We start from the raw sequence: 11,026 nt of genomic DNA on the forward strand, positions 1-11,026 counted from the left end.
GTTGCTGCTTGATCACCATCTTTGGTAAACCGCGGTTTCCCTACTACATTGGTATATGTGTTCAATTTTATACTTCTAACTTTGCCTGTTATTCTTTTACTGGATGGAAAAAACTTGACACAGACATGTATTTAGGTACATGGCACAACCGCCTTTCACGTAGTCACTATTTATTTCCTGTTTAAATTTACCCACAAGATTTGAGTTTAACGATAACAGACCTGGCCTGCATATAGGACATAAGAAAATTTAAGAAAATAAGAAATTTTGTAGGTAATTTCATGCCGCATCCATTAGTGTTTGTGCTTCTATTCCTTGGCAATAAAAGTATCGTTTACGCTGAATAAAAGAACATGGTTTGCTCCTACATTTTCCAAAATTTCAAGTATTTCCTCGAGTCTCACACCTGGCATCTCGAAAGTTGTCCGTTATCGTGAGTGCATCCGACACTATCGTGTAGAGCAGAGGTGTGCAACCTTTTTCACTGGCGGGCCAAATTCAAGAAACTGAGTAAAGCCGCGGACCGCACCTTTATTTATTATAGACTTTCTAGTAGTTACAACACAAGCATAAAAATTGTTTATATTTTCTAGGCACCTTATCTTCAGGGTTTCTTGCAGAAATAGTGAGTTAAACGCATAAACTTCTGGAGAAACTGCTATTCAAATTTATCGCCACACCGACTTTAATCCAAGTCATTGAGAAATACGTTTTTGTAATTTTGTATATTTCGCAACTGAACTTTGCCAGCTAGTTTTGCTAATACGACAGTGGCTCTCAGGCACTGGTATAAGCTTTGTGGCGCAGAAGGATTAGAATTTCTCGCACGTACCAGATTACCTAAACTAAATGCCCGTTTCACGGGCACACCATTCAAAGTTGGTATTTCCCTGCGGGCCGCACAAATTTTTCTTGCGGGCCGCAGTTTGCACACCCCTGGTGTAGGGCTTTCACTTAAGGTCAGATTGTTACTTAAACGCTTCGATCAGTGTATTGCCGACATATGACCATGTTGCATTTGAGCAACTAAAAATTCACAGTTCGGGTTGTGTCGTATTACAGGACATCAAACTCTTACCTTCACAGCTCATTTTCCTTGATATTCACTAATCTGTTTTGGTAATTTTACCGCAGTTACCTGCATAAGTTAGTTATAACTTTTCACCGACATTCATTGTGGGAAAAATACATATCGACTTTTGGATATTGATAAATTGGCGCTCCAGAAGTACGAGTACCAACATGGATGTAACTAATTTTGTTCGCCTACTTTACATCAAGTTGTGTAAAAGGGCGTAAGCCTATGGGCAGCGGATATGTCCACTTGGCTAACACAAACAGTCCCCGAACTCGTAATAGAACTAAAATAAGACATATCGGAATGAAATCATGGCCAAACTGGTACGCATACTACGGGAGTATCGATAAATTATATATTTTTCTAGTAACCTCGGTGCCTTGAGACTTAATTACGGCGTAACTTTAGTTCTGTTGACATGGGATTTTTTATTGACTATTACAAAAATTAACTTTTTTGTTCTCATGTTATTTAATTTGGGTAATTTAATTTTAAGCATAATAATTGGAATAAAAACACATGCAATTTCCAGCGTAATAGCATACGAATGTAACAAAAATGGATATCACTGAAAGTATTCTTCCAATTGCAGGCACTTCTGACATCACAGTGATTCAAAGTACACCAAATATACATTTTCTACATAAGCGTAATAGAAATCTCCCCAGTGTTTACCACCAATTTATTTTAGCCTATTACAGGGTTTCTCAGACGTGCCCCTTACCCTCCCTCTAGTGGACAACGAGCAAACATCTTCACCAGGTACCTTTCGCGATGACTACAATAATTTAAAGAAAATGAGTGTGATTTGTTTAGTTCTCAGAGGCTGCAATGCATTTATCCTTTGCTCCCATTTGTTGACTTTAAACTTTCATTTTCTTTGCCTTCATTTGTTATCAATGGATCTTTCCCCGAGCATCGTATTCCTTGTTTACTTCGTGACATTGGCCAATCAGCAAGATGCAAAAAGCGACGTAACAGTGCTCCCTTTTGGTATCCGCTCAGACACTTTTCACACTCAGACAAATTTTCAGGCGCGGTCGTAAACATTATCTCGTTTTCGCGTTTTTGAACACTATTCGTTAGTTTTCAGTGGTGTTTCAGAAACTTAAAAATATAAATCAGATAATTCAATGATCACCTTGTCTTCCTATGAGTTTTAATTTAATTGCAGTAAAAAAAATTAGTGTAGAAATAGCTGTGATAGACTAGACTAAAACTCCCTACCGGTACTTTTGAAAAACAAATTGTTGTATTCGATCAATCATAATTATGGTTTAAAACACATACCCTATTTTACAGGCGCCAACTCGCAAAAGCACTCTTAAAATAGTCCCGAAAATTTTGCAATGGAGGAGGAATTTTTCGGGGGTCAAAGGTCGGGGAAAGGTCCATAAAATGATTCTGTGTATGTGTACGTTCTGCGTGCAGTGTATGTACAAGATATATTTACTGTATGTTACATGCACGAGTATATAGGCTACACTCCGCTACAGCATGTATTTACAATGAAACCGTGGCATCGATTTTCAATCAATTCGCCATACAAATCTCGTGGAATCTATTCTCTGACAGTGGACAATGACCATCAGGACCACCGGCTATGTAAAGTACACATATTCGGATATACCCCTCATCCGGACAGTAAAGATTATGATATCGGAGCTAGACAGAGGTTCGGTATTTCATCAATGCGTAACGTTATTTTTTGCATATTGCGCCACCACGTAGCATTGCGTCAAGACTAGTCCGCCATCATCCGCTACTTAGCTCAGGCCTTGCTGTTAATGATGCGGATTGATACGGCATATGGGCTCGATTTGCGATTTTAATGTAAAGATAATACATTTCTGTGTAGGTCACACACAAACACACTGTAATGGAATACCAATTCATTCCTTACATCTGAGCATTGCTTCCTAGTTGCAGGTACTGAGCTCAGCTGATACCATTTGTCGCGAATTGGTGACAAGCCATTCATGATTCACGGCAAACAAATGGATGTAATGGAAAAACGAGAATTTCGTTGGGCACACATGATTTGTTATGTGCAGTTTGGTGTCGCGAACCAAAAGTTACCACAGAAGATGTTTGTATAACACATTGAACTTGGGAGCCTACGAAGTGATCTTTGTAACATGATCGACAATTTTCTTTTCAACAAACATCTTAGACTGAAAAAAGTGCATCAGCATGGCAGGCGCTCACTGTTCACTCTGTTGCGCTCGATTCTATGTGTACTTCTCACGCACATTAAGAGATTGGAGAACTTCAAAAACGCGTCCCGATAACCCAATCGTGACCCCAAATTTATGTCGTTTTATTGTTATAACTAGTCCGTGCTTTCAAGCAATTAAAGTCTGTAAACTGCGGTTAAAGTGCCCCCAGATACTTATGTGCCTTCCAAGTGATGCCACAATATAATTCAACTTGAAATCGGTGAATATCCTCAATAACAATCAACAGACTATATTTCATATCAAATCTCGAACAAGAATTAGAAACTTAGAGCTTGTTACCGGGTTCGTGGGTACGAGGAACGGTTTTCTATAATTATTAATTATAATCCAACGTAAATACAACTTAACTTTTGTAACTAAGTATAAAGAACAGCAGTTATCATTCTCTTTGGACTATATTACAACCCTAACCTGCATCTCTACATTATATTACAAACCCATCGTAAACACTTAATTTTAAATCCAATTAATAACTTCAATCCGAATCGTTTATTCTAATTGCAAGTAGTAAACCCAATATTAAACACGATAGAGATATTCGGACAAACGCAGAATTCAGCATTCATCAAACGCTCATCGCATAAGGATCATGATAACATTAAAAACAGGAAATTGTCAAGGGAAATGCGTCTAACTTAATCTACTAATCTAAAGGAACTTTTTTGAAAAGTTGAATTAATAAATATTATATTTCGTACATTAGCGCTTTGGATATAGCTCAGGTCTGCTCAAATCTCTGAAACATAAATCGATTTATTTAGATATCATTAAAATATGTATCGAGTAATGAGCTTTTCAAACCAAGAATACAGAATTAAATAAATATTCATAGGTGATACATTATCCTGGCTCTTTCACAATCCGTGAATTTTACTAAAATATGATTTAGTTTTTTTATAAACAGTAGAAAAACATTCAGTTCGTTCTTCTCCATACCACCATTTTGATATACTAAATGTTTTACCTCTCGATCCCTCCATATATTTTTTGCAGAGCACACAAAATTCTGTTCCTTTTCCACAAGCATATTTTAAATGAGGCGGGGGAATTTCTCGCCATTTGAAATATTCCTTATAAGCGGTATCGTTCTTATCCAGATAGTTGAGATAGTTTACCAAGTCTTTCGGAGATTTGAAGTCTTCTGCGTGAATATATGAATGCGGAGGTGCCACTGATTTTATATCTTCTTTGTGAGGACCTATTACCACTGGCAATAGACCATGTTCGAGAGAATTTAGCCAAAATTTCTCAGTAATGTAATCGCGGCAATGGATACTGTTTTCAAATGACATAAAAAATTTATATTGCATCAATACGCCATCCATACTTCCGTTGTAATAGTTACCAAAGCATTTGCCATATCTGTAATGATGAGAAATTAGGATAGACTTAGGATGTTGCTAACTGTAGTTTGTGAATGGTTCAGTCCTTCGCGGAATCTAGTCCTTTCACACACAACAAATATTGCGATAGAGTTGTGAGTTATTACTATAAGACAGACGGGTAGTTATCCCGAAGAAAAGGCGGAGGAATTCAATAAAAAGGTTCAGTTTTTTTGTGAACCATGTGTTTGGTGTGTTGGGTATAGAAGTATCTTTTTCGTTCCTGGTAAAGAGACTTGGACTATTTCAACTAGTACATGAAGTAACATATTGGGGTTAGTATTAGGGGGTGTAGATTGAATTGCTTAATAAACACACAAAAATCAACGCCGGTCATTTAAGCCTTTGAGTTTAGTTTTGGGAGTCAAATGTTCTGGTTATTGGCGGAAAAATATATTTACAGATTCGATTTGAGGGCTTATAGAAAAAATAACAAATGAATTGTGTAAAGAGATGAATTTGCGAAACAAATAAAGGGTTCAACAGTAGATGTTCACAATCCAAATGAAATATTAGAACAGGAAAGAAGGGAACTCAGCGGTATCTAGGCTTGTCCATGGAGTAGTTATAAAATAAGTTTGTCTGATTCAACAACAGTATAATAAAGAATAATAGAAAATGAGGAACATGTCAGGAGACATTACTGTCGGAATTCAATATACTTATCACTAGTTCGCATACAATGAATGATAAAGAGGCGCTACAGAAGTATGTGTGGAGGTAACTAATTTTGTTCGCCTATTTTACATCAAGTTGTGTAAAGGGACTGAAGCCTATGGGCAGGGGATATAATTCACTTGGCTAACACAGACAGTCCCCGAACTCGTAACAGAACTAAAATGAGGAAAATCGGAGAAAATTATGATCTATTCCTAACTTGGTACACATACTACGAGAGTACCGAAAATTGTATTTTCCCTAATATTTATCCGCGCGACTTTTTACAACTAATAAAAAATTTCAATTAAACTTTAAAAAACATACCTGTCAAGACGAAGACCATTTTGAATAAGCATATCTGAATATTCCTTTCGAAGTTTTGCCCCAATTTTGTTACAGGAGCTGGCAAACATGACGGCTAGTTTTGGCCTGTTGGGCTTCAAAGGAAAACGTTGAACCTACAAAATATAAGCATAGATTTTTCAATATATATAAGCATTATATTAGGAGATCTTAAAATAAGTGCCAATCTGTTATCGGCTTCAATGCATCCACCAAATAATAATCCAAAATAAATTGATAAAGTTATTAGATTTACCAGGAACCGAATAAAAGTAAAACAGAGAATATCTCATTCTTTCCCGTTTTTGGCTTTTGCTTATTAAATTTTGTCAAATTTGTCGAACGTCGGAATCTATCGGTTTCTCGCTGTTTTAAAAAAAATGTTAGAAAAAGTCTACTGAAGAATTAATATTTCATATCAATACTTTCCTACTTTTTCAATAAATCTTTCTCCCCAACAACCATATGCACTCATGACGTCAGAATCTCTTCTATACGTCATCGTCATGTTGAATAAGTTGTCATAATTTTTCAAATCGGCAATATTTTTACCCAAGTAATTTGTGTGATATGGACTTTCTTGAGTATAGAACACGTACGTTTGGTTCATAAATCTTAAAAATATCAAAAACATAATCAAACACACGGATAGATAACACTCATTCAAAGTGATATATAAGAGAACAGTTTCAGTGTTTCACTCATTCAAAGTGATATATAAAAGAACAGTTTCAGTGTTTTGTTATTGTATTTTCATACTTGAGTGTCTTTTCGAGTTTTTCAATAAGTTTTTTTAATAAGTTTTGATCTCAAATCAAATATTTTTTGTCTAACATTGTTGTAAATGTGCTGAACTTAACATGGTTTTGTTTGGGTTCGAATTTTTCCGAACAGAAACTCATGACACCATTTCTTTGAGCGGAATTCGACATATATTGTAAATTTTAATAAATAAAGTATATTAATATTTAGATTTAGACCATAAAAATTATCCGCCCAAACACTCTTCATTCTTCTTTATCGAATTTTTTAATAATTGAATCAAATGATTAAACTTCCAAATTTTTCATAATATTCTTGCTGCAAAGATTATCACATATTTACCTGCTCTTTGGTATACTTCCTCCCCTTTCGAGAAAATTACTATGAAGAATTATAATTTCGCTTTCGTTCAGTTTAGACTTATCGTTCGTAAAGGTACATCCACCGCACTTTTCAAGGTTATCTACGATTATTTTGCCACCATATCTTCTCTCGAGAAACGGGGGCGGATACCACAATAACATAGTTGGTAATTTTGATTTATGTGTTGAGGAAAATGTCACCATCTCGCTCAAATCTGTAGGTATTAACTGCTGCTGAGTGGTACTTTCGAGTAATTTTTCCTTTTGGTCACTTTTAGTTTGTTTTGTAGATCTGATGTTTCTCATACTGGTTGGTTTATCTGTTGAATATTGGGTCTTCATCAATGAAGTTCTCGTTTACGGTTATTTTTGAAGAAAAAAGAAAATTTTAGTAAAAAAATATTTACATAATTTTAATCAAAAGTATATGAGATCTGATTAATCAAATGATGCCATTATGAATTCATAAAACGTGATATGATAATGATGATAGAGAAAACGGAATGAGGGCGAGGGGAAAGTAACACAGTATAGCATATGAGAAATATAATTTACCAATTTTATCTTCTCCTGATTTTCTCCGAATAAGCTTTGCTATTACAGTACGTACTACACTAATAAACGTTTTGTTATGAGTAGCATATATCATAACAAAAATTGAGAAGATTGGAAAAAACCAAATCCATTTTCGTTGGAAAACCCTCATCATGCAAACATGTGGTCCATTCGATATATTACCAACAAGATTGACAGTATAGCACTAAAACTGCTTGAAACATAAATTACCAATTATATAACAATTGACAAATATACGATGAACGGCTACTCACGTTTTTAAAATAAATTTATATGTATATCGGATTTTAGAGTGCTATTGATTCAAGCAAAGAACAAAATGTTTTCCACTCATTTTCATAGTGACTGGCTTATTTATGCAGACTTCTTGGAAGAATATTATAGCAATGTACTCAAACCATAGAATCGGACTAATTTCATGTATATTCTGGTAATCTATATTTACCGGAAAATATAATGCTACTGTGTCGAAAATACCACATCAAAAGGCGACAATAGAATTTGCGTTTGCGAAATTGTACAGTTATATTGGTGGAAACATGATATGCCGAAAAAAAGACAACGAAAACAATTAAATGATAATAGCGTCGAAATGATACAAGATTATAACTCAAAAACTGTTGGGACGTAATAAACGAAACTATGGAATTCAGCAATCTTATTTCTTTACTGTTTAAAACAACTGTGAAATTTCTAATTTTGCTAGTGCGTCTGCTGGATCCGGTACATGTACTGTGCACTTGGCACTATTGCAGCCGGGGCTAGATTCAGGCAATTAGAGTAATTTCGGCTACGTTGTTATTTGTGAGGCCCTCTTAATTACAGTGACCCATAAATTGTTTGAAATATATTATGACGCCATAATAGATATACAGTATATCATAGATATATTTCTAGATTGCGTGAAATACGACAGTCAAAATAGTAAGTATGCTGATAAATCAAGTAAATTGGATAATAAATTGAGTTTAAATTGAGTAGAACTTTGATAAAAAAAATGGAGGCCTTAATATGACACCATTTTGAATCTGTTATAATTAGGAGCAAAGCTCTAAAATTTAAAAATAAATATATAGTTTATGATTGAAAGGCGAGTCCCCTGGGCTTAACCTTGCCTTGCCTAATGGTGATTCTAGAACTGATTGTAGCCTTTTCTTGCCAACTCCTGATTTCAAATTTGATGTGAACAAAAAGCTAAAAACCTCCAACAAACATCGACAATTACTGCGATCCTAACTTACAAGATATCGTACCCGTCGGTAATATTGTAATCAGTATGGTAATTTTCTTTGCGCGCCGGTGAACATAAATAGGAACAACACAATTTAGAACGATAAAACAACAGTTGGCTGAATATTGTATTGGTTAAGGGATTATGTTAAAATCAATTGGTAATTTATTGGCCTTAGCCGTAAGAAAGCTAGGAGTTTTTGCGCTACAACTCGTTTAGAATATTTCTGGTTTCGTACATCGCAATTCATTCAGAATAATAGGGTTCTTCAGCAGACCCTCACATGTGATGTGGGTCAATGTATTGAGAGAAAAATCGGTCTCAATCGCCATTTGAAAGGCCTCATCAGTACCACTACACCATGGCTATCAATACCAATAGCTTCGCCACTAACTAGATCGGCCCAGACGTTTAGATTTAGACGCTACAGCTAAACACACTGCTCTCTACAGTGAAACTGACGCTCTTCGGGGCTATCAAAACAAAATACCACAAACCAAATTAAAAAATTAGTAAGTTGGAAACCTAATTTTTCATCGAAATTCATATCGAGATGGGCTTACCATACGTCCCGTGTTAGGCGGGACAGTCCCGCTTTTTGGTGTCTTTTCCCGCCGCCCCGATAAGTCAGTCAAAAGTCCCGCTTTGGCGTTAAGCCAGTGGTGGGATTCAATTTCTTTGTCAGCCGGTTCCATCACAAAAGTAATATTTTCCAGTCGGTTCTGTTACAAAAGTCAGTAACCAGTAATGCTAACCAGTAATGCTAACCGGTTCGCTGATTCCATAAAATTCCGTGAGACGGTTCTATAGAACCGGTGCGAATCGGCTGAATCCCACCACTGCGTTCAGCCATCCAGCATAATACACGAACATGTTCTCGTTACTGTTGTTGCTGTGTATCACAACGCTAGCCTACCTACTGAAAATGAATGCGTTATTTTGTTTGTTTCGTTGTTTCCCGCTAACATGTTAGCGAACGTATCACATGTAAAATCACCTCTAATTGGTCCTGTTCGGACGTTCACGTGAATGTAACATTGAACAACGTCTTTTTGGAGGTGTTATCTGCAGAAAAGCATGCTTGGCCGAATAGGTAAATTCTCAATGCGCAAAAACGGCAGACTACTTCATTGTTCTTTATTCCTTTTGCTGTGCATAAAAAATCTAAATTCGGAGCAATTGTATCGTTAGCGTCTATTCCTTTCTATTTTTCGAACTGAACCCGATATTTAGATAGAGAATATGCGCATGAACTCTCGATGACAATATGCTCAAGTCAAGACAGCCGGGATGGCTTTAAATGTAGGCCTATGTATAAAATCGAAAACTGTAAAGTTACATTATCACAGCTAAAGGGGTCGTGTCTTTTGAATCGTCCCGCTTTGAAGTCAAAAAAATATGGTAACCCTATATTGAGATAATAATAAAATGTCTTCGCCATGCATGAGTAAACTGCAAATAATGGTTGGTAGGTCTTTGATAAAAATAAAACAATATGGGCTCAAGTATTGGCTCAGAGAAACGAAAGATTTCGTACCATCTATCAGTTTTGAAAAATTACAACGTGTGACCTGGTGATAGTATTAAAAGTATAATGTAAATACAACCAAAAAAGTCAAGCAAAAGTAAAGATAAAAAAGGGCGAGACAAATGAATTCGGAGCACAAAGTCTGTATAGGATTAAGAACGACAGCGGATCAGCCACTGTTGAAGAGAAAAGGAACAAGTCGTCCAAGTATTCCGCTACCGAGAAGTATTTGGAAGGAATTCCTGGAGTAGTGAGCACCGCTCGCACTCCGGATAGCACAACTCACAATGAGAGGTCACGTTTAAAGTCGTTGAAAGGAGCGCCGTGACAACCTGAGAACTATTCAGAATAAACACTAGAGTTTCAAACCAGATATATATATCGTAGGGATATACTAGGGGTCTCCAACACGCGCCCGCCAGCCATTTTTTTGCGGCCCGCGTCATAGTTGGGATTTTTCCACAAAAAACTAAAATAGTACGATATCAACTATTAGTAGATTTTATCGTGTAGAGTTCGGTCCGACAAACTGTGAAGAGTGAAGCAAAATTCCCCCCTGTTGTCCACGTTCATGTTTTATTATATTGTTATAATGCAATGATAAATGCGATAATTTCATTTCGCATGTTCAATGGCACGAAATAAACGAGTTTCGGTCAGTCCATTGTGCCCGAAGAAAGGTTTGCAAAGCTAATTGCACATTCACTTTGCATACCTGCGATGTTTGGCAGTTTTTATATTTGCGAGCAGTTTTTTTCGACTATGAATGTTAGCAAGTCAGCCCTCCGCACACGACTAACGGACGAGCATTTGCATGTTGTCTTAAGACTAGCACACCGACGCAAAATGAATTGAAAATCCTGAA

The 11,026-nt window shown here is 36.2% G+C and overlaps 1 protein-coding gene across 4 annotated transcripts; it reads right to left on the reverse strand.

The window, feature by feature from the left end:
- Nucleotides 1-3,580: 3,580 nt before the first annotated feature.
- Nucleotides 3,581-9,369, reverse strand: LOC120337822 (4-galactosyl-N-acetylglucosaminide 3-alpha-L-fucosyltransferase FUT6-like). Of its 4 annotated transcripts, none has more exons than XM_039405715.2 (5): nucleotides 9,197-9,369; nucleotides 6,807-7,146; nucleotides 6,136-6,316; nucleotides 5,685-5,818; nucleotides 3,581-4,680 (listed from the first exon to the last, which is right to left on the reverse strand). In XM_039405715.2, exons 2-5 carry the CDS (start codon nucleotides 7,130-7,132, stop codon nucleotides 4,173-4,175), a joined length of 1,149 nt encoding a protein of 382 aa, XP_039261649.2. In that variant the 5' UTR covers nucleotides 7,133-7,146; nucleotides 9,197-9,369; the 3' UTR covers nucleotides 3,581-4,172. The 4 variants fall into 4 exon arrangements, with proteins under 4 accessions (XP_039261649.2, XP_077973360.1, XP_039261648.2 ...); XM_078117234.1 differs by lacking the exon at nucleotides 9,197-9,369 and adding an exon at nucleotides 7,657-8,065; XM_039405714.2 differs by lacking the exon at nucleotides 9,197-9,369 and adding an exon at nucleotides 7,382-7,635.
- Between the last annotated feature and the right edge of the window lie 1,657 nt (nucleotides 9,370-11,026).

The sequence above is a fragment of the Styela clava genome, chromosome 10 (genome assembly GCF_964204865.1).
Source record: "Styela clava chromosome 10, kaStyClav1.hap1.2, whole genome shotgun sequence".
In the NCBI taxonomy this organism is placed as follows: Eukaryota; Metazoa; Chordata; class Ascidiacea; order Stolidobranchia; family Styelidae; genus Styela; species Styela clava.